We start from the raw sequence: 22,973 nt of genomic DNA on the forward strand, positions 1-22,973 counted from the left end.
CCCCACCCCAACACACACACTGAGGGCTCCTCAGACCCCAGGCCCAGCCGGCCGGATCCCCGCACGGCCAGGGGAGGCCCCATCCTTCCGCACAACGCCCAGTCTCGGGGCAAGACCACAAGAGCCCGGGGCTGGTTTTTAATAAAAAAATAGGCCATTCACTTTATTCCTTCAAACATCCCGATCTGTGCTTCAGGACCAGCCAAGCCCCCGGGGGCCTCACGGTCACGGCTGGCAGAGCCTTCCCCAACCTCCAGCTGCCTCTGGCTGCTCTCTCCCGTAGGGTCAGCGGTGGGCTCTCCAGGCAGGTGGGCTCTCCAGGGTCCGGCACGGCTCCCACCTCCTGGAACACAAAAATGCCCTGATCGGGGGGATGCCCTGACCGCGGCCAGACCCCGGGGATGGCACTGTAGGACGGGGAAGTGACAGCGCCGCCTCCCTTGAGGGCACGGCAGAACGAGCCCGGCCGCCCACCTGCGGTCCCCTGGGGTGGGGGTGGGGGTGCATGCTGCGGGCAGGCCCTGGAGCCTGGGTGGGCTTCGGCTGGGACAGCCCCCGCCAGCACCCCCTCTGTGCACCCGAAGGCCCTGCCCCAGGACCCAGAACCTCAGGACACAGCCCCCACTGTGCTCAGAGGAGCTGGCTCCTACCTCTGGGGATCTGCTGACCCGGACATCCTCCCCCATATCACGCGTTCACATCACGAACCCAACTAAGCTGTGCTGAGGGCCTACTTGGTACCTGCCATCTGGGCACTCGGGACCCACCCGCAAAAATCACATTACTAGCCTTACAGGCTGGTAAGGCTATGCAAATACGTGCATAGGCCACGTCAGATGTAGCAGGCTGTGCCAACAAGACACATGAATGTGGGGACACCAGGACAACAGGCAGGGAGGGCATCTCCACTAAACAGACGCTATTGGAAGAAGGGAACAAAGCTTACACACAGAAAGGAGAGCAGTGCAAAGGCCCAGAGGCACACGTGGGCTGGCAAGAAGGAAGCACCAGAGCCCAGCATGTGGAACCCAGTGGGAGAGGGGTGTCGCCAGGGGAGGGGAATTAGATGGCCCCCTCCCAAGAAGGCCTCTACGACCCTGGGTCTGCCGCCAGATGCCTGAGCACACCCACCCCCCAAACTTACCTAACATCGTCACACTTGGGAGGTGAGCTCCTAAGGGCCGGCCTTCCTGCCTTTGGAAAGCCGTTGGCTCCACCCGCCCAGAGCAGAGCCGCGGGGAAGGCCTGTCTCTTCCAGGGTGCAGGGCTACCCGTACCCCACCCCACCCCCACGTGCTTACCCTGCCGCTCACACCAGCCTCCTCCTCTTCCGGGCATGCCAGGAGTGCCGGGTTCTGAGCACATCCAGGTTGTCAGAACTGTCTAGGCAGGAAGAGGCAGAGCTCTCCCCAGGGTCTGGGGCTCCCTGAAACAAAACCCAGGCAGATGGGGACAAGAGTGACCCCCAGCCAGGACAGGCAGGGAAAGCGACAGCTGCAAGGGGTATGCCAGGACAGAAGCTGGGTCCTGACACTCTGGACGCCAGGGACAGGCAGCTCCCCAGACCGGTCCCTGCAGATGGTGAGACACTACAGGCTGGGCCTGGGGCATGGCCACGTGCAGGGGCCACACGGGGGCTCTGGCTTCCCACCCCGCACCCCTTGGGGTCTCCAAACTCCCAGCGATGCCACAGAGCCAGCCCTGTGTCATGGCAGCGGCCCTGGAGAGCCGGCAAGCAGGACGGGGGAACGAGGAGTCCTTCCCCGCACGGCCCCCAGTCACAAGCCCTGCCTCCCGCTGTCTGGACGGCGCAAAGGCGAGCTCCAGCTGGGGAGGCCCGCGACCTGCAGAGACCCCACAATCTTCCTGATCCGGCACCAAACGAGGCGGCCCGGCTCTCCTGCTCTGCCACAGAAGATGCGGAGACACCTCTCTGCGTGTTTAGACCGGGCTTCTTGTCAGGCAACAGGAAAAGGGGTTTTGCCTCCACGGCTCGGAAGACTCTTCTGAGGCCGAGGCCGCCAGAGCAGACCGCGAGAAGGACCTCGGGGTCCGGGACGTGCAGGGCCACCAGCAGGAGTCCGCGTGTGGGTGTGCGCGGTGCGTGGAGCCTGAGCCCGTCTGCTCAGCCCTCCGGCAGGGCTGTGTGGCCAGGCCAGCGGCCCCAGGGGTGGCCGAGGGGTTTCGTGAGTGGAGAGGTTCCTTCCCCTCCCGTTTTCCACACTGGCCTCAAGGGAGGCCACGTCCGCACAGACGGAGCCCAGAGCCAGCTTCCTCCTCAGCAACCAGTCGGCCACGGCTCCCACCCACTCCTGCCCACGCTGTTCCGGGTGGGCTGGGCACCCACAGCGGCCGCGGGGAGGCTGGGTGGGTGCTACGTGCCCACGGCCACCTACCTGAATGGGGGTGGCGGCGGCCGGCCCTGCCCGAGGACCGCTCGTGGAGCAGCCATCAGTGAGCTCCGACTCCTCCAGGCCCAGGTCGTCCTCGCTCTCGGGGTCAGCCCTCGTGGCTACGGACAGGGTGGTGGGAACGCCATCGGGGGACAGGGTGGCCAGGAGCGCGGGGAGGGTGAAGGCCGCCAGGAACCGCGCCTTGAGCAGCAGGTAGGCTGGGCTGTCCCGGAGCCACCTCCGTACCTGTCCCAGCGAGGCGTGCAGGGCTCCGGCGCCCCCCGGCACGAGGGAGGCGGCTCTGCGCTCCAAGGCCGCCTTCTGGAGCAAGAGTGCAGACAGGGCCCGCAGGCTGCACAGGGCGGGGGGCTGGTAAGGCAGCCCTCCCCCCAGCGGGGGCACGCTCACCCCACGCCGTCCCCTCAGCCACTCCCGCACGACCGCCTCACCCTCCTGAGATACGAGGTCCAAGTCCAGGGCACCCCTCTCAGGCCCAGGCCGGGGTGGGGGTGGCCTCTCCAGGCCCAGAGGCTCCCCGAGTCTCTCTGGTCTCAAGGTGGACCCTGCTGTCCCTCCTGGGCCACTCCCAGGGCCGGTGCCACCTCGAAGAGGCGGCTGGCTGGGCCTGGGGGACTTTGCTTCAGGGTGGTCAGCCAGGAGCGTGGCTTGGGAGGGTGCCCCAGACACAGCTGTGTCCCCGGCCACTTGGGCCTCTCCAGGGAAGGAGCCCCCCGCCGGGCCGTGGGCCCCGTCTCTGTCCACCTCCATGGAACCTTGAGACTGGTGGGGCATAGGAAGGCCCGGCGGGTCTGTCTTGGAGGGAGGATCTGAGTCTGTGTCCCGGCTGGTGGGGGGCTGCCAGGGGTGGTTCGGCCCGGGGAGCCCGGGACCCTGGCCTATCTGTGTCCCAGGCAGGGAGGACGACAGAGCCACTGACAGTCCCTTGGAGTCAGAGGTCCCTGCTGGCCCAGGAAGGCCCACCACGGTGGGCACGGGGAGTAGCCCCTGGGCTGTGAGCACCCAGGTGACAGGCAGAGGGGTGCCGGCCACCACCTGTGGCCCCCTCTCGGGTGTGCCCACAGCTGGCGTCGGGCAGATGGGCTGGACGGGCAGCTGAGAGGGGCTGGGGACTACAGGGAGAAAGGGTGGTGCCTCTGGCAAGCCCTGCTTCTGGGTGGCGGCAGGGGCCTGAGACTGTCCCGGGCCACCTCGATGGCAGTTCACGGGGACCTGGCTGGGGCCCAGAACCGGCACCATGGAGGCAGCAGGGGCAGCCTCTGTGGAGGCCAGGGCGCCGGCCAAGACTGGCAGGGTGGAGGGCCCTCCGTCCTCGGCTGAGGCCCGAGAACCGGAGGGGCACGGCTCTGTCGCGGCAGGGGCGCTAGGCCGGGAGAGCACCGAGGCTGTGACAGCCAGGCCCGAAGCCGAGGGGCCGTGGGGGGCCACCGGGAGACGGGGCTGGAGAGCCAGTGGGGAGGAGAGCAGCAGCTGGGGGGGGAGGACCACAGCGCCCGGGGCGGCCTTCCTGGCCCGGGCCTCCCGCAGCCGCTTCTCCCGGAGCAGCTCGGAGACAGTCTTGGGCTTGGGCCGGGGACCACGCGGAGCAGGTGGGGGCGCCCGCGGACCGGACTCGGCATGGCAGGGCTGCAGCCCCCTGCTCCCTTTGAGGCTGGCGCTCTGCTTCGCAGCTTCTCGGGCTGGCACGCTCCGGAAGCTGTGGCCTGCGAGGCAGACAGAACACGTGTGCTGACGAGCGCCACGCACGCGGGGCAAAACAGGCCTCCCGTCAGGAGGGCCCTCGCGGAGGGCAGGCTGCTGCCGGGAGTGTGGAGCAGGAGCCGGGGCGTCCGAGCTCCTGCCGTGGCCGGGGTGCTAGGCGCGGGGCAGCCCATCAAGTACGGGACAGCACCGTGCCTTGTCCTCAAAACAAGGACCGTCAGGCACCCCTGCCCGCCTCTCACAGTCTCCCAGGACACCGGACCTTCGCGCGGTGCTGCTGGCGTGGGGAGACGGGTAGCGGCCAGCAGCAGAGGTCCCTGCCGGATGCCCGGGGCTGGAGGAGCCCTCACACCTCCTCCTGGGGCACTGGGGAAGCCCTAGGGTGGCTGGTGCACTGGGGGCGGGGGGGTAGGAGCCCAGGGGCTGTCTCTGCCGCCTCCCGCCAGCCACGCTCTCGTCCCTGCCGTGGCGCTCAGACAAGACCCGTCAATGGAGCCACAGCTGTGCCGCTCAGAGCCCGAAATTCAACGCCTACGACAGGTTTGCCCCTTTCCCACTGGACACAATGGCAAGACAGGGGCAGAGACAGATGGTACCTGTAGCGTTCCGGGTACTTGAAGGCACCTGAAAAAGAAAGGCGAGCACCTCAGAGAAGTCCCCGGGGCACCTTGGGTGAGTTCATCACGTCGGGGTTTGAGGGAGAGACAGGAGCCTGGCCATCCGGGCAGAAGGGTTCCAGGGCTGCGACGGAGCACCACAGGGCCGATCTGGTCATTCTGTCCCTCCCTCCAGTTGTGACTGGGCTCAGGGACACGACCGCTCCCGGACGGACCCCACGCCTGGCATCCTACCCCAGCAGGGCAATGCCCAGAGCAACACATGCCAAAGGGCTCGGAGACCCCCTTGCAGGAGTGGGGCGGTGTGGCAGAGGGAGCACATTGTGCAGGGGAAGCAGGCAGGCCTGGGTGCTGGGTCTGGCTCTGCGCCCCCCCCGCCCCTCCCCCCGGCCGGACTTTATGCGAAGTCCCCCCAGGGCTCCGGGCAGGTGGGCAGACACCTTCTAGGAGAGACCCCTGAGCGAGAGGGCCAAGGGCGAGCAAGGCTGCTCCCGGGTGCTGGCCCAGCCTCTAGGCCACCCGGGAAGGCCTTCCGTCCTGGGAAGGACCGGTGTCACTTACTCCCTGGCTGGACGAGTGCTGCCCATCCCCCGGGCACCAGCCCTGCCGCCTCACAGAGGGGAGGGACGGGTGGCAAAAGCCAGCTGAGCCCGCGTCCAGCGCTCACCCCTACTTCTCACCGGTAGGAGCCCAGGCACTGGGTCCCGGGTGCCAGTCTGCAGCAGGGCAGGGGGCTGGGCCTTCCTCTCTCGAACGACCTCCATGCAGCCAGCAGTGTCAATCTGGAACAGCTGAGGGACACGTGGGACACGTGCGTGACATACATGTGACAAGAGCCCGTCTCCTTTCCCCAACGAGAACCGAGATGACAAGGGTGCCCGTGATGAACGTAGGGCAGCTCCAGAGCCGGGCACGGCCCCATGAGGCTGCGACCCCCTCACTCGGGCCCAGGCGCCCCGGCTGCCTCAGCGCCGCGCTCCCGCCACGTCCAGGTCTCTGCTCCTCGAGCCTCCATTTACACCCTGGGGCTCCCAGCACCTCTGTCCCTTCCTGGGGGTGGGGCGGCGCTGTATCGTGGCCGCCTCTTCCACGTTGACTTGCCTGCTGTAAGCTGCAGGCCACGAAAAACCCTTTCCAAGGGTCAAGTTCAGGAAGCTGGACTTTAAGTAGCAAATCCACAAACTTTACAACTTCGCCCGATGAAAACAGAGCACGAGCTAAGAAAGCTCTATGCGAGGGGCTCACCTGGATAAAGAGGGTGAACACTGGGGTGCTGGCCAGGTGGGCGTCCTGAAGCTGCTTCCTGATGCCATCGGCTGAGGAGACAAAGTGGCTCTGGCTACCGAGGCCCCTCTCCTTGAGGCCCCCCAGGACCCCACGTCCCTCTGCCGCCGCTCTCAGCCACAAGGAAGGGTGGGGACCAGAGAGCGGGCCGAGCCTGACTGGCCCTCCCGAGCCGAGCACCCCCGCCCCTGGAGAACGACCAGCTTCTGAGGTCTGAGGAGACCCTTGCTAAGGCCTGAATGGCTGGTCGCTTCCAAAACCATCCCCTGGGTGCCAATCAGGTCAGAGACAAAACGCAAGCAGCCCTCCGAGGGGGGCACGTAGGTCCCCTCCCGTGCACCACGCACCGCCCCCAGCAGGGTCACCCCTCATTGCCCTGTGTCTCCGCAACCCTGGACCCCACAGGAGGCTCTCGAAGGGGCCCCAGCCTCAAAGGAGGCTCTCGAAGGGGCCCCAGGGCAGTACCTCGGGTGTGTGCCGCGGCAGGCCTTCGGGGAGTGCAGGGCAGGACGATGTCGCCCACCCACGGGCTCACAGCCATCAGGAGCTGGCGCTCAAGGAGCCTCCTCTGCAGGGAGTGTCCCCGCCATCGCTGCCTGTTCCCGATCGTCCTGTGCCACAGCTGCCGGACGCAGGGCCCGGCTACGGCGCGGTCACTGGGGCCGGCCCCCACGGATGGGCCGAGCAGGCCTGGCTGCCTCAGTTTCTTCTTCTGTGTGAGGAAGAAAAGCATCTGGGGTTCCTGGCCCTTCCCTGTTCTGGAGGGGCAGGGGGCCCAGACCGAGGGCGCAGGGGGCCCAGACCGAGGGCGCAGGGGGCCCAGACCGAGGGGGCAGGGGGCCCAGACCGGGGGGGCAGGGGGGCCAGACTGAGGGCGCAGGGGGCCCAGACCGAGGGCGCAGGGGGCCCAGACCGAGGGGCAGGGGGCCCAGACCGAGGGCGCAGGGGGCCCAGACCGAGGGGGCAGGGGGCCCAGACCGAGGGGGCAGGGGGCCCAGACCGAGGGGGCAGGGGGCCCAGACCGAGGGGGCAGGGGGCCCAGACCGAGGGCACAGGGGGCCCAGACCGAGGGCGCAGGGGGGCCAGACCGAGGGGGCAGGGGGCCCAGACCGAGGGCGCAGGGGGCCCAGACCGAGGGGGCAGGGGGCCCAGACCGAGGGCGCAGGGTGCCCAGACCAAGGGGCAGGGGCAGCGGGGGCCGTGGGCCAGCCCTACCAGGGTCCGGCACCGGTAGGCTGTATTGGTCCTCAGCACCTGCAGCACGGTCTCCAGGGGCACCCTGAGCAGACGACTCCCGCTCTGACAAGAAGACGACGCGAGCTGGACACGTGCGGTCCTGGCTCACGGCCTGCAGGGGCCCAGATCCACGGCGGGGTGGTGGGACGCCCTGAAGTGAGGCGGCCTCAGGCAGGTCCCTAAGGCTGGCACTGACACGCCTGCCCGGCTTGGCTGCACCCAGTGCTGACAGAGTCCCCGCTCCCTGCAGCCAGCAACCTGAGCTGAGGGCACCAAATGCCCATCAATCCCACGGGCAGCAGCCTGCGGTTACAGACGCGGGAGGGAAACCACGCAGCACGGGGGCTGCCGAGAGCCCTGCCTGCTGTCCCTCAGGGGCCAGAGTGCAGCCTCCAACCTCTCCCAGCACAGACCGACCTGTTTGATCCTGACCGCAACTCTGCCCGCAGCCAGGGCCCTGACACCCCTAATGTCGACTGGGCAGGTGTGCACGTGACCCGGCAAGGGGACCCGTCAGGGACCTCTGGACTTACAAGAGCTGGGAGGGCACCCCGCCTTCTTGCTGCCTCCCCACGGAGCGCCCTAGACAGCGCATGCACGGCTTTTAAAGGAAACCGGCAGGGAGATGGAGACAGCTGGTGGTCTTGATAAAGACGGCTACTGGCCTGAACACAGTCCCCCCGAAACAGGTTGGGAACGAACGTTCTATTGAGCGAGGACAGGGTGTTGCTCCCAAACGCCCAGGAACACAGCGGACGCAAGCCCAGCACCAGCCTCGTGACCCCCAAGCAGGAGAGCATCCGATCCAGGGCGCGCTGGGGTCTGTGGCCTACCTCGTCCGCCGGCACCTCTGAGCCTGAGGGGGCAGCATCCGCTGAGCCCGGGCAGCCGACGGCGCTCGCACTGGAGCTGCGGGTCCCCGACGGGGCGTGCGCCCGGCCTGCCTCCTGTGCGGGAGCCGAGGCCGCGGGCCAAGCTGCTGGGCCAGCGTCCACCCCGCTGGTGCCCCTGGGAGGGCTGGGGGAGGCAGCAGGGCGTCCCGGCCGGCCCCAGGCGCCCCCCGCGCACGGCCCACTGGTGCCCTGCCTGGCAGGCACCCACAGGTCCATGTCTGGCACGGCGTGCTGTGCTGAGGGCAGCACCTGGCCCCCCGCCCGGGCCTCTGGGGCTTCCTCTGGCTCCGACCCCTCACTGTCCCTGCTGCTGCTGCTGCTGCTGCTGCTGCTGCTGCTGCCCCCATCGCTGCCGTCCTCGCTGCTGGAGCTCCAGCGCACGCTGCGAAGGGGCCGCCGCCGCCGCCTCCTCCCCCGACTCTGCTTCTTCTGTGGGGAAAGGGCTACTTGGAGGCCTTGGCGACCCGGGGCTCACGGACCGGGGACAACCCCTTGGCGAGAGACCCCGGGCAGGCTTGGACACGGTGCGCCGAGAGCACGGCACCCGCACGGCTCTGAGGCGGCAGCGGCTGCCGACCAGCCCGGGTCTCCGTGCCCTTGGCCTCCAGGAAGAAGACACGTGCCAGGGCCAGAAACCAGACGTCCCTCCTCTCCCCGCCACCACCCCCCCCCCCCCCGCGGGATGCCGGCTCCCCTAGTGATACGGCCTTCAGACTGACTTTTGGACGAGCCTTACCCTGACCATGATTTTCCACTTGCTCAGACACTGGGAGCCCGTCCGATGGGGTAGTTCCGAAGCTATCTTTGCCCAGTGACCTACGGAGGCAAAACGACACAGAAGCCGTTTCACGTGATGCTTGACAACGCGTCTACCGGCTTGAAAAGGGCCCTTCCAGGAGACGCGCTGTCTCCCACAGAGGACCTGCGTCGTATTCCGTCAGCACGGGGTCTCCCGGTCACCTGCACACCGCGCCCCACATCTGAGCAGCTCAACGACACGCAGGGCGTCCGGTTCTCCAAGGACAATCAGCCCTTTAACAAAATTCTAGAGAATGCACATCCCGGGGAGAAAAAGCCGTCCACGCTCATGTAAAAAACGGCCCTTGCGTGTCCGCCATGCTCAGGCTTCAAACCCGACACTTAAAACCGTCTCTTCTTTCCTTCCGGACAGGGCTGGTGGGAGGGCACGGGCGCCCTGCTTTCACGGACAGCGTGACCCTGTGGGACGGAGGTCAGGTTTCGGCATGCACCCGCACTCAGCACCACCGCGTCTGGGACTTTTCCTAAGGAGACGCTGCCAACAGGAGTGAGGACGCGGCTACTGAACCCTCAGCTCTTTCCGGCCGCAGCAGAGACGGGAGACAGCTGTCCGCCAGCGGATGGCGGGCTGGGAGACTCGTGTGTCGTCACTCAGGACATACGACGCGGTCATCGAAAGCCACGGTCAAACACAGGACGCGTAAAGGCAGAAAACATTCGCCACGGACGGCAAAACGGCACAAAACAGCCAACGCGGTTACATCGTGTCGAACGATGCAACTTTCAAAAGCCGCCCTAGAAACCGGCCCAGAGAGGACGGGGCAGGGGCGCGCGGCCGGCGGCACAGCTCTCCCCCTGGTGCCCGTGGCGCTCTCGACTCGACGCTGACCGTGCATCGGTCTGTGAGAAGGAAGAGCCGCCGCTGCCGGCTGAGGACCCAGGGGCAGCAGAGACCCGGGGAGCAAACGGGCCGAGGACTCACCGACGCCGTACTTTTCTATCAGTTCCATCAACTTCTCCTCCTCTTTTGCGCTCCATCGCCCCTTCTTCAGGCCGAAGTGCAGCCTTCTGAGGTACCTGAAAGCAGCAGGGGCACAGGCAGCGTCAGACGCCAAAACGCCCTCCCGCGCTGTCCCGCGCTGTCCCGGCACCAGAAGCTCGGTGACAAACGAAACGAAAGCTGTAAGCTAGCCTGTGGGGGAATGAGCTTTGGGATTCCCTGAGCCTGCAGGACGGGTCAACAAGGCGTGAGAAACTAGAAAGCCGCAGGATGCGCGCACCCAAGTCTGGGTAAAGGAGATTCGGCAAAGTGCGACAAAGGTCCCCGTATAGGACAAAGGCACAGGAAGAGGGGCTCTCAGGACGAAAATGTCCAAGGGGAGGTGAACAGCATTAGGTAAATAGACATGGGGAGGGCGGGGCCCAGGCCCCGATACAAAGGTATTCGAGGTAAACGAGATTCAATGTTCAGCTTGGGGACAAGCCCCAACTTAGTGCTACAGCACAAAGCTGCTTTCACGGGAAGCAAGGACCAAGTGAGGCAAACAGGTCAACAGGGCCAGAGATCCCTGCCGGGTGAAGTTGCCCAGAGGGAGCTAATTAGCAAGGGAAAGGGGCCTCGTTGACCCTGAGGTAGCAGGCTCCCTCTGACCGTCCTGATCGTCAGCGGGTCTCATCCCCTAGGCTAGCTAAGACGCTGGGCGTCATCAAAACTAAAAGCTTTCAAGGCGACTCACGGGACGCCATGGAGAAAGTGACAACACAACCCACACGCCGGCAGCGAGAATTTGCCAGGCAAGCGTCGTGTCCGCTAAGGGACCCCTGGCCAGAACGCTAACGAGCCAACGCCACAAACACAGCTCCAGTTCTCGAAGGGGCCAATGAGGGGCGCCTGGGCCGCTCAGCTGGTCGACTGTCTGGCCGGCTCAGGTCACGACCTCACAGTTCGTGGGTTCCAGTCCCGCATCGGGCTCCACGCCGACAGGATGGATCCTGCTTGGGCTTCTCTGTCTCCCCCTCTCTCTGCCCCTCCCCCGCTCAGGCTTTCCCGCTCTCTCAAGATAAACAAGCTTTACGACACGAGTGGATATTCCTGCAGACAGGATCCGCAAACAGCCGGTTAGCACGCGGACGCCCCGCATCGCGGGCCGTCCAGGAGATGCAAGGTGAAACCACCCGAGATGCCACGGCACACCCACTGAGCCGCCTGCAATCCGGAAGACGCACAGGAGCCGGTGAGGGCGTGCAGACACCGCGGCCCCACGGCTGCCGCCGCCGAGGAAAAAGTCACCGCGTGACCGAAAACCCCGCTCCCGGGCGCGCACCGGGAGCAGCGACTGTCCGTCCGCACGTGTACTTCCGCACACACGTTCACGTCTCCGAGGTCATCCGCGCTGCCGTGTCAAAACTGCGTCTGTTTATCTTGTGAAGGAATCTCCACCCCCAACGGGGGCCCAAACTCACGACCCCAAGATGGAGAGTCCACGCAGCACCGTCCCAGCCAGCCGGGCGCCCCTGGATTTCGTTTGTTTTACAGCTGAATGACATCGTGGCGTCCATCTGATTTTAGAACCACACCTGTGGCTTCCCTGTTCTTCCCGCCGGACATCGGCTGTTCCTGCCCCGTGGCCAGTGACCGGCGTGGCTGTGGACACGAGTGTACGTGTGCCCGTTTGGGGCCCTGCTCTCAGGACGACACAAGCACTCGCTCTGTTTCCCGAGGACCCTCCACGGTCTTCCACGGCGCCTGCACCACGCTGCGCTCCGCGGGCACACGAGGGCCGTGCTTTCTCCACACGCGTGTCGGCACCTCCTCTTTTCCAGAACTGTCCTAAGACAATCGTCCCGCCGCATGTGAAGTGGTCTCTTGCTGCTGCCGTGACCTGTTATCTCCCCCACGACTGATGACCGGTGACACCAAGCATCTTTCCGTTTCCTCTCTGGAGAAAGGTCTGCGTGAGTCCCCGTCCTCATCCATTTTGCTGTCGCTGGGACACAGGGTTTCTTTGTAGGGGGGTCAAATGTCCTAAGCTGATGGGGGTGACGGGCCGCACCGCTCAGTCGATGCACCAAAACCCACAGGACGGGACCCTTTAAGCGAAGACGCCGGACGCTGCACAGATTATGTTCCAATGAAACGTTATGAGGACACCCGAGCTGACACGAAGCGGCCGAGGCTGCCTCCAGGGCCCTGGCCCGTCAGGGCTCTGGCGGAGGAACCTGGACGACGGGCTCAGAGGCACTGCTGACCAGGGGCCACCTCACGCTTGGAAAAACAGCAGCCATCCTGCTTCCCTACCGGTCACCACCCCCCCGGCCCACCCCCCACCAGCAGCCCACCCGCCGGCCCACCCGGAAGCGGCCCCGGCGAGGCCTCCCTCACCCAGCGGGGTCCAACTCACCGATCTCGGCACTGGGCATCGCTCCTACCTGGCACCTCTTCCCGGATTTTAAACCAATCCTGCTCCCCGTACTTGGCGACGGCTCGAAGCAACTTCTGCAGGAAAGGACGGCAAACCAGCGATGCGTCTGCGGGCAGCCGTGACCCCTGCACCCTCCGCTCAGTCCCCTGAGGAAGGAAGGTCCGAGGACGGCTCTCCTCGGCCTCGGCCTCCGCGGCGGCGGACTCACCGCATCCTCCTCTGGGGCCCAGAGCCCCTTCTTCAGGTTGGGATCCAAGCTCTTGGTCCACCGATAGATGAGCTGCATGGAGTCTCTCCCTTCCATGTAGTAGACAACTGGGGACAGAGGGGCGGCGTGGGCACCCGGGACTGCGCGACCCCGCGTGCCCGTGGGGACCGAGCTGCCTCCACACGGAGGGGGCTCCGGGCCCGGGGGCGCCAGGGGGCCCAGCGGCAGGGGTGCGTGCGGGCGGACTCACTTCTCCGGTAGGGGATGTGGCTGCCGACGCGCATCTCCTGCACGAGCTGGGTGAGCAGGTGGTCCTCCTCCGGGGTCCACTCCCTGCGCTTCAGAGCCCTGTTGTGCTGCTGGTACTTCTGCAGGCACTGGAAGGCGCTGCGGCCGGTCTTCCGGGGCCGGGACAAAGCACAGTGGGCGTTACCCGGAGAGCACCCCCGCGGAGGGCCCGCCAGGGTACAAGTCGCGAACGCCACCGCCCGCCACCGCCCGCTCACTCGCACCGGAGCCCTGGACGGACGGCGCAGGGCGTCCCTGTGGCGGGAGACGGCCACGAAGCACCAGATGGGACACGGACGGCGAGAGCGCGAGTCCAGAAACATCCACGACGCTTCCCTCACGTGACACCAGAGCTGCCCCGGAGTGCTCACGGGGGCGCCAGCGCGACGATCCGGGGGAGGCGCCGCCCCGCAGAGCGCGCGCTCTGTGAGCCGGGGGCCTGCCTGCTGCCCAGTCCTGGGGCCCCCGGGGGGCTGGTCTCTCTGAGGCCTCTGTGGTCTACCCAGACGACGGGGCAGCAGGGGCTGGATGCGTGTCGGGGTGCGGGGACGGGCGCGGTGTGGCGCCCATGTCTCTGGAGGCGCCCTCCCAGGGGGGCTCCGGGGCGACCGGACCCCCGCTTCCACACACGCCGCGGCTCAGCAACTACACCACCAGTCTACACCGCCGACGGGTTTGCTCAGACCCGTCCCCTCACTCGTTTCCTTATGGGGAGGGAGCTTCCCAAGAGCTAATTAACGTTACCTGAACCCTCTTTTTTCCTAAAGAAAACTCCTGGGTCACAGAAGACGTGACGCACGGACGGACGCGCAATCTGCTCAGCTACGGGGACTGGGTGTGACGATGCCTTTTTAGACACGACACCACGCGTGATTCTCTCACGATCCTTGAAAGAACGCAGCCGCTGACCCTCATGAAAACAGAGGACCCCTGCTTAGACAACGCTAGGAAAGTGAGACCGGGAGCCACAGACGGGAGAAAACATCCGCAGAACACACCCATCCGATAAAGGACCGTTACTCTCAACACGCAGAACGGTCCTCGAAGCTCAATAAGAAAACAATCTGACTACAAAACAGAGCAAACGTTGGGGGGCCTGGAGGCTCAGCCAGTTGAGCGTCCGACTCGATTTCTGCTCGGGTCGTGCCGTCACAGTTCACGAGACGGAGCCCCGCATCGGGCTCTGCGCTGACAGTGTGGACCCTGCTTGGGACCCCCTCTCTCCTTCTCTCTGCCCCTCCCCCCGTGTACGTGTGCTCTCTTGTGCACGCGCTCCTTCTTTCTCTCAAACGCTTAAAAAAAAAAAAAAAACACCAAAAGCCTCAACAGGCCCTTTGCCAAAGACACACAAACGAGCAATAAAGCGCCGTTTATCGTCAGGGAAACGCAAAAGCAAAGCAGCCACCCTCGCACCCCTGCAAGGACGGCTGGAGCCTGGAGCCCTGACACGGCCACACGCCGGCGAGGACGCGGGGTGGCGGGACTCTCGTTCGTGGGGAGGGCTACGCGGCGCGGGGCAGCCAGTCCGTAGGACCGTTTGGTGGCTTCCTACAGAACCAAACACCCTCTCGGCACACGACCGCTCCTTGGTGTTGACCCAAACGAGCGCAAGACTCACGTCCACCCAGACACCTGCGCACAGATGTTACCAGCCGCCTCATTCACGATCGCGGGACCCTGGAGCGACCAGGATGCCCTGCAGCAGGTGGGCGGACCACGCTTTATCCAGACAAGGGGACGTCAGCGCTAAGGAGAACGAAGCGGTCGAGCTGGGAGAAGACACAGAGGACCCTTAAACGCACGTTCCGCGCGGCCTTGGTTAACGTCAGTGTGGTTCCCTGCAGTCACGTGCTGGTCTACGAAAGCAGTAAGTTATACCACGGAGATTGCACGGATCACGTTCCCAGGTCGTGAACCAGCAAAACTCAAACCGGAGAATAATACAAGATATTTCAAGAAACCGAACCACAGAGAGAGTGACAAAGCACATTCTTATGTAAACTAAGATCCAAAGACGTGATGAAAAAACCCCAAAATCAGACCCGTCCTAGAAACCTACAGAGAGGAGAGCTCACAGCAAGCTGTTCTCAGAAAAGCAGGCCTTAAACGCCTTCGTGAGTAAAGACAGACTGAACGAAGCCCTTCAGCCTTCACCTCGGAAACGAGAACACCAACGCGAGACCCTGGAAGAAACCAGGAGCGTTCCCCTTAAGCCCCATCAGAACGAACCCCCGGGCTTGACGGGGACAAGGAAGGAGGATCTGGAAGGAAGCCAAAGACAGGCCTGGAGGGGCGGGGGAGGGCGAGTGAGCACTCAGAGACAGGATGGGGGCCAAGGAGCTAGAAGCTCCTGGAGACTCTGCCGTGGGAGGGGGGAGGGGCTGCTGCCCCCAGGGCCGCACCCTCCAAAGTGGCACCAAGAAGAACCTGATGGCTCCCAGGGTGAGATGTGCCACGCAGCCCGCGGAGACCCCAAACCCGCCCGGCCCCCCCGGCCTCTCGGAGGCCCCGCCGGCCCTCACCCCCAGCTCCTTGGCGATCTTCTGCCACTGCAGGTGGCCGTGCTTGGCTGCGATGGCCTTGAGCTGCTCGACCTCCGGCCCGCTCCACTCCTGCTTGTTGATGCTCGGGTGCTCACAGTTCTGCCAGAACTTCCGGATCTCCTCTGCACTGCGGCCGCCCTCGAACTGCACCGACAGAGAGAGAGCCAGCCTGCGGGGGGGCCGTCCCTCTGATGGCTGGCCGTGATGGCTCAGCACCCGGGACAAGCGGGGTCCCCGTCCAGGTCGCCAGGACTTGCACAACCAAGAGTGGGGGTTGGGCTCCCAGCGCAAAGCCTGAACCTTCACACCCTCCCGTTTCAGAAGAGCCACGTCACCCCGGCGGGGCGAGCCCGCGAGGCCACCCCACACTGCTGGACACGCGACCGACCAGAGGCTTCAAGGTAGGTCTAGTGGCCACAGGGATGAGGCCTGACCGCCTAGAGCTGACCCACGCCCCCAGCTGCCGGGACGACCGCAGGCCGCTGTCGCCTCAGCACCGCCCCAACTTACGTTAATGTTGGAGATCTTCTCCCAGTCGTGGCCGTCCAGCCTGTTCCCCAGCAAGGTCTCCTCTGGGAGCTCCCTGGAGGAAGGAACAGGTCGCCAGGGTCACGCCTGGCCTTCTTCGCCTCTCCCCAGGTCACACCCTCCCCAGAAGGCCCAGCTCACCGGATGTCCCGGACCTCCTTCTCCGCCTCTCTGCTCTGCTTCTCCAGGACCTGCCTCTCTGCCTCACTGGTCACCCTACTCCGTTTCTGGTGCAAGTATTCAAGCCTACGGGGCAGAGCAGAGGCACCGGGGTTACTCGCATCAGGGCCGTGTCCCGGGGGCGGGGGGCGGTGTCTCTGGGGCCAGCTCGGCCTCCCCGTGCACCGGGGCACGTGCACCGCTCCACATGATGAGGCCCGGTGGCAGGGAGCACACACAGGAGCCTGGTCCCGGCTCTGAGCCTGCCCCTTGCAGGCAGAAGGCTGTCCGAGCTCCACGCCCAGAGGAAGCAGCCAGCGACACCCCTCTCTGGGCTGTCACCACGGTCACGTCAATGACTAGCGCGACAGGTCTGCTGACGCAGATGATAACCACCACCAGCTCAGCGGCCCAGCCGCCAGCCCTGGGCAAGGCGTGCACGGACGTGCTCCGAGGGCAGCCTGGCGACAAAGCCTGCAGGAACCCCTTCCGGAGGCCAGGGGAGAGGACCCATCACTGAGGCCAGTCCTGACCCACGCGTGGAGCCACGAGACTGCGGGCAGCCCCCAAGACTCCCGGCCCGGCCATGGGCGCTGCGATCCGTTCACACGACATCACCCCTTCGGCACACAAAAAGCGGGTCTCGTGAGCAGTGCCCATTTTCACAAGTGGAAACTGAGCCCGAGACCAGAGAAACTACCCGAGCTGTGCCTGACTGAACGCGGCCACTCGGCCTTCCCGGTTCTTGCACGCCTGGCCTCGAGCTCGGCTGCCTCCCTGGGGAAAAGTTTCAGGGGCCAGCGCCTCTCCTACGGGAGCAGGGGGACACAGCCACACCAAGCGGCTGCCTGTCACTAAGCCTCCGGCCTGGACCCCTCGCGCTCCCGGCGAGGCTGGCGCCCGCGGCTGTTCTTACACTCACTTCAGTAACTTGGGCTGAAGCAGGCGCTGTAGGCGGTCGCTCACCACTGACCTTCTGAGCAAGGCCTTCTCCCAGTTTTTCCCTGAGAAGAAACGACGGCATCAGCAGAGCCTTCCCGACTTCCCCTCGACCAAGTGGTGGGCACGTGACCGTTCCAGGACCACGGCACTGGCCGGGTACCCCAGCCCGGCTGTTGAGCGAGCACGACGCCCCGGCCCAAGCTCACGGAAGGGCCCCTGGGGCTGTGTGTTCAGGAATAAGACACGTGAGACTACACAGTGAGCCGTGGGGATGGTGGTCCCCACATGGCGCGTGGGACAGGCTGGGGCTTTGAGTGGCCGGTCCCAGCGGTCAAGGCCCGAAGGAGCCCAAGGAACCAGAGGAGGGTGCCTGTGGAAAGGCAGGGCTGTGGCGCTGAGGGCCCGGCGCAGGGGCTTACACTTAGTCACCAGGAGCTCCTCGAAAGCCTTGATGCCCTGGGCGGCCTTCTCCCGCGTGTCTTCGTTGGCTGGAGGCCCCTGCCAGACAGGGCAGCGTCACGACGTGGACGGACGCCGAGTGCTCTCTCCCCACGGCCCGCGCTTCCCCTCGGCCTCCTCGAGCAGCCTGGCCACGTGTGAGGCCTGGCAGTGGACACCTGGGCCCAGCGCTGGACTCTGAGCGGCCGTGAGCACGACCCGGCCGGCACGGGCGGGCTCAGTAGCTCCAGCCCTCGCTGCCAGGCCTCTCCGATCCGGCCAATGAGCCCCACCCAAGGTGCCCCTCCTTAAGGAAACGTCTCTGGGGCTTATCCGTGGAGCCGGGGTCAGCGTGCCACATTCCAGGCCCAGAGACCACGTTCCAGGCCCAGAGACCACGTTCCAGGCCCAGAGACCACGTTCCAGGGCCACAGACCTTGACTTCCACCATAGACACCAAAAAGTTTTAGGAAGATCGGAGAACATTGTCCTGAAGAGCACGAGGAACAGACAACACCCACAGCAGGTGCTGGGAGAAGAGCCCCTTCCCACGCAGCCTGCCCCTCCCTCACGGGTGACAGTGGAGCCCCGGCTACTCACCACTCCGGTGACCCTGTCCTTGAAGTAGGGCTTCATGAAGTGCCCTATGTACAGATTCGGGGGCAGACTCTTGCCGTCTTTCACCTTGGGGCCTTTGGACCCTGCCAGGTCACACATGATCTCCTCCTGTGACAGACACAGGGAGCCCATCTGGGGCCAGGCGGCAGCGATGCCCTTGTGGAGAAGGCGACCGGGGCAGCCAGGGAGCAGACGTAACCAGAAGCACTAGTCCCGGGGCGCCTGGCCACGGGGGTGCCGAGGGCCCGTCCTACCTGCTGCTCCCGGTTCTGGGCCAGCAGGAGGCTGACCTCCGCCAGCCTCTCCTGGATGACCTCCTGGTAGACCATGTTCAGCTGCAGGCAGGTCTCTGGGTCTTCAGGGAGGGTCTTCTTGGGGTCGTCCTCGCCATTGCTGGCCTCTCCCCACCTCTCCTCTTCCTGGTCACAAGTGGGGAGCTACGGGTGAGGCGGGGGGGCCTGCAGACCCGCCCCCCGTGACCCGGGCAGCACAAGCAGCCTCTGAGCTCATGGGCCAACAAGGGTCGGGGCCACGTACAGCGTGTGCACAGGCCACGATCAAGGACGCGAGAAAATCAACGTCTGGAGGAACGTCTCGGGTGGGAAGGCGTGAGGAGGTGAGCGCTTTTCACTTTCCACGATAAATGTTTCTGGTGAACCTGAAGTTCAGAACGGGCCCACAGGCCTCCGCCCCCGGCAGGGGACGGCGAGCAAGAACACGAGTGAGGAAGGCCATCACAGGGCCGGCAAAGCTAAGAACCGGGAAGAGGCTGCTCGCTGCCCAGCAGGTGAGGAACTACGGGAAGCCTACGCCACGGGGACCGCTGCTCGAAGGCCATCACAGGGCCGGCAAAGCTAAGAACCGGGAAGAGGCTGCTCGCTGCCCAGCAGGTGAGGAACTACGGGAAGCCTACGCCACGGGGACCACTGCTCGTTGAAACCAGGAAGCGAAGCTGTACCTCCTGCCTCAGTGAAAAACTGAAAAGCGGATTGTAAAAATTCTCCAGGTTGACGTGAGATTCTAAAACAAACCAGAAGTGGCGACAAAAACTGGAGTGGCCTAGTTAGGGATTTACGCCTCTCGACTTTCTGAGATCCCCGTAACGTGCGTGGGTCGACCTGACGTCGTGTGTGGAAGGGTCCGAGCAGGTGAGGCTGGCCCCTCGTAGCTCTCTCGCTCTCTCGCTCACTCGCTCTCTCTCCCCCCCGACCCCCGCAGGCTCAATTTCCTGAACTGTGAGATCATGATCTCTCTCTCTCTCTCTCTCTCTCTCCCCACAGAGAGAGAGCTCCTCTCTGTGCCTCAGTCTACAGCGGGCCCACGTGTGTGACCGCCCAGGACCGTGCCTGCAAGGACTGAGGCAGGGAGAGGGAGCTACGAGGGGCCGGCCTCGGCTGCTCGGACCCTTCCGCACGTGACGTCAGATCGACCCACACAGGTTACGGAGAGCTCAGAAAGTCGGCAGGCGTAAATCCCCAACTATTAACAACAGTCGTTTCTTGGGACAATTTCCGTTTTGGTGACAAATACTTTGGGATACGTCATCTTCAGTGACGAGCACGCAGAAAAATCAAGACGAGCTCAGAGCACTGCCCTCCTGGGCCCACTGGCAGGGTGGCAACTGCCTGGGCGGGCTCCACCAGCTCAGGCCGGTACTTACCGAGGCCAGGGAGCCAGCAGCGTCCGAGTCCTCTTCAGGCAGCGAGTCTGTGGGAACACAAGCACAGGGGACGCAAGTTGGGGACGTGATGGGATGCAATACCCGCCAAAGAAACGACCGGCAGGTGCAGCACAGGGCTGTTTCCTGATAGCCACAGGCGAGGGAAGGGCCGAAAGGCCTCAGGACAAGACTGTATTGCCTGGACCCTCCCTCCCTGAGGGCTGGTGGCTGAATGCTACCCACTAACCAGGCAGGACAGGCCCTGAGCCAAGGGCAGGGGCAGCCAGGAAGGGAAGACACAGAGAACAGGGTCCGCCAGGGCAATGAGGGGAAGCCTTGCAGGAACAGACCCGTTCGGGGGAGCTGGAGCTACTGGGGGGTGGGGAGCAGGTGCAGAGGCCCTGATCGTAGGTGAGAGAAAGGCCCCAGCGTGGTCAGAAACTCTGAGAAACTGAGACTTAGAGATGCACCTGGGGCTGGGGAGAGGTGGGCAGGCCTGGGGGCCCAGGGGAGCCTGTGGGGTGACTCTCAGCTGTCCAGCATGGTGGCTGTCCGGCACGGAGGTGGCCGACAAGCTGAGCTCTGGAACCATCTGATTCCTGGGAAGGGCAGCCGGCCACCCACCTGGGACAGAGTGACACAGATGCCCCCAAAGGGCACTCATGCGCAGCCGGCAGGTCCACGGCACGTGGAGGAGGGGCGGAGAGAAACCATCGCGGGGAGTAAAGGCAGAGGCCAGCTTGTGTGAGAAACGGCTGGTCCGCAGCCTGCTGTGGCTGCCAGGAGCCGGAGGGCAGATGCATCCGGTCTAGCCACGGCCTATGAAAGCTCACCTGCTTCGGAATCCAGTGCAAGACCAGACTCCGAGACCTCCACGCTGATACTCGAGGAGCTGGGATCCAAGATCCTTTCTAATTCTTCAATCTCCTTTGCTATTTTCTCTCTTTCGGCGTCCACGTCCATGACTCCTACCTGCCACCAGAGCGCATCACGAGATTTCAGGAACCAAGAGTCTGCAGACACACACCCGTAGGGGATGACAGAAGCCTGACCAAAGCAGGCACTCCCACTCGAGGGAGCCCTGGGACTGTGATATGACACCCCCCCCCCCCGTGTCCCCACGAACACCCGCTGTTTGTTCTAGCGGGTGAGGAAACCATGTGAGTGTGACCTGCCCACTCTGATCTAAGGCTGTGACCAGCAGGGGGGGCAGGGCAATGGACACCTGGACACCAACATGGCCCAAGAGCCTGGCCTGTCTTCCCAGAGCCAAGCCACAAGAGAGCTGGTCACCCAGTGCAGAAACAGCAGGTTGTGGCAACAAAGTCACCAGAGGACAAGAACGAGACCCAGGCAGTCAGGACCTCAGCTGCGCAGCCTGCTCCCCTGCCAGGAGACGCCCAGAGAGCATCTGGCAAATGTGCAGGAAAGGCAGGTGGCAGGCACTACGGGGGGCAGCAGGAACGAAGCCCCCTGAGGGCAGGGTCCCCTGAGGTTCCCTGCTCCGTCTCCAGCACCTACAACGGCACCTATTGAACGAACAGAACCTTCTTTCTTAATGATACCAGTCTGGGAAGTCTAAAAGGGACAGAAAGCTGGAAAGAGAGCTAGGAGAATAAAGCTGAGGCAGAAAAAAGAGCAAAGGAACACAGCACAGACCTAGGAGCCAACGACCAAGCCCAGAAACATTCCCGCTGAAATCGGACAACGGCAGCCACCAAGCGGGAGCACGCTTCAGCCCGATCCGCAGCACGGAGCGCCGTCTACACTCTAATCGTGTGTAACCCCAACCAGCCAAGAGCCACGCAGCTCTGCAGAGCCGGCAGCGGCTACCGGGGCATCAGGCCGCCAACCCCGCGGCCAGCCCGGCCCCGGCCCTGTTCCTCCCACCGCCTCTCCTGGGCCCCGGCCCGCGGCCTGTCCCCGCCCCAGCCCCGCTCCTCCTACCGCCGCCTCTCTCCGGACCCGCCGCCCGCGCCCTCACACTCAACCTCCGGCACCGCCGCCGCCAGCGCCACCGCCCCCGACACTTCAGTGGCAGAGCGACAAGAGCGCCGCGCACCGGAAGTCCCGCCTCCGCGGCCGCGGCCGCAGCGCGGGGCACGCCGGGACGGGGCTGGCTGGCGGGCGGGTGCTGCCCCCGCGCGGCCGCCCTTGGGACTGCCCGCGACCGTGCGCCGCCGTGTGGTGTTAGCGGCGCCGGACCGCTGCTTCTCGCCGGAGCGTGTGACCTCCGGTATCGCCGAGTCCCGCTTGCTCGCTTCCGCCTCTGCTAACTGTATTCGGGGCTGTTGGTTTGCAGCCAGTGGGCAAACTTGCCGAGTGCTCAGTGCTGCCGCGCGGCCGGGCCAGTGGGTAGACAGCCCTGGCGCTCTGACCCCGCGCCCTGAGACCACCTCGGGGGACTTCGGGGCGCCGCCCAGGCCGGGTGGGGCCCGCCTGCAGTTGCGCCTTCTGCGGGCAGAGCGGGGGTGGGGGCGCCACCCTCGGAGTGCGGGGCGTCTCGGAAGATGAGGAGGAGTCCGCGGGAACGGAGGAGCGTACCTTCCCCTGGTGGACGGAGCAGGCAGAGCTTCCGGCCCCGGCACAGGGGGAAGGAACCGACGGGACAGCCAGCGTCCCGGGAACCCACCCGCCAGGACCCGGGGCCGCCTGACGCTGGAACTCCAGACGCAGAGCTGGATGCCCAACAAATTTAAGCCCTTCACCAGGGAATGCCCCAAACGTACTGTAGGAGCCTGTCTGTGCGCCACGCTCCTTTATCCAGACCCTCCTCCTGGCCACCCGCCCCCCGTCCCTTCGCCCGACCTTGCGGAGGTGGTACAGGTCTGCGCGGGATGAAGGGCAGGATCAGGAGTAGGTGGAGCGCACCTGAGGGTCACTCCGGCGGCGTGCTCGGGCCCAGCCTGGCCTGCGGGCGGAGGGAAAGTACACCAGGCTGGTGGTGATCTGCCACCCACATCCCCCACCCCCTTAAAACACGGAGCCTGCAGGCATCCTCCCGCCGAGCCCCATTCCTGCTCTCCCTAGCTTTCCCAGGCTGTCGTGGGCACACGCAGAAGAAAATGGGGTCCTAGCACTTGCCCGCTAGACTGGCCTGTCTGAAGTCTGCTCCGACCACAGAGCCCGGTACCCACTTCTCATCAACAGGCAGGAACAGGAGGTGACGGGTGAGGAGGATCAGGGTGTCTTCGGCAGGGACTTCTGCAAAGCTCTTACCCGTAGCCCAGATCGGAGGGTCTAGCAGTTCAAACGTTATTCAAAAA

The 22,973-nt window shown here is 65.0% G+C and overlaps 1 protein-coding gene across 5 annotated transcripts; it reads right to left on the reverse strand.

Moving 5' to 3' along the window:
• Positions 1-132: 132 nt before the first annotated feature.
• SNAPC4 (small nuclear RNA activating complex polypeptide 4) lies at positions 133-21,791 on the reverse strand. Of its 5 annotated transcripts, none has more exons than XM_045043258.1 (24): positions 21,699-21,790; positions 20,541-20,679; positions 19,708-19,754; positions 18,302-18,466; positions 18,030-18,155; positions 17,411-17,489; positions 16,972-17,053; positions 16,032-16,136; positions 15,873-15,945; positions 15,342-15,506; positions 12,782-12,929; positions 12,532-12,638; positions 12,303-12,397; positions 9,884-9,978; positions 8,879-8,958; positions 8,083-8,571; positions 7,229-7,312; positions 6,479-6,725; positions 5,975-6,045; positions 5,410-5,520; positions 4,709-4,736; positions 2,397-4,114; positions 1,302-1,426; positions 133-343 (listed from the first exon to the last, which is right to left on the reverse strand). In XM_045043258.1, exons 2-23 carry the CDS (start codon positions 20,668-20,670, stop codon positions 1,310-1,312), a joined length of 4,362 nt encoding a protein of 1,453 aa, XP_044899193.1. In that variant the 5' UTR covers positions 20,671-20,679; positions 21,699-21,790; the 3' UTR covers positions 133-343; positions 1,302-1,309. The 5 variants fall into 5 exon arrangements, 3 of the variants coding, with proteins under 3 accessions (XP_044899193.1, XP_023098775.2, XP_023098777.2); XM_023243007.2 differs by lacking the exon at positions 21,699-21,790 and adding an exon at positions 21,367-21,605; XR_006588940.1 differs by lacking the exon at positions 133-343 and having other exon boundaries at positions 2,397-2,714; positions 2,843-4,114; positions 21,699-21,791.
• Positions 21,792-22,973: the final 1,182 nt, after the last annotated feature.

Source organism: Felis catus, chromosome D4, assembly GCF_018350175.1.
Source record: "Felis catus isolate Fca126 chromosome D4, F.catus_Fca126_mat1.0, whole genome shotgun sequence".
Lineage (NCBI taxonomy): Eukaryota > Metazoa > Chordata > Mammalia > Carnivora > Felidae > Felis > Felis catus.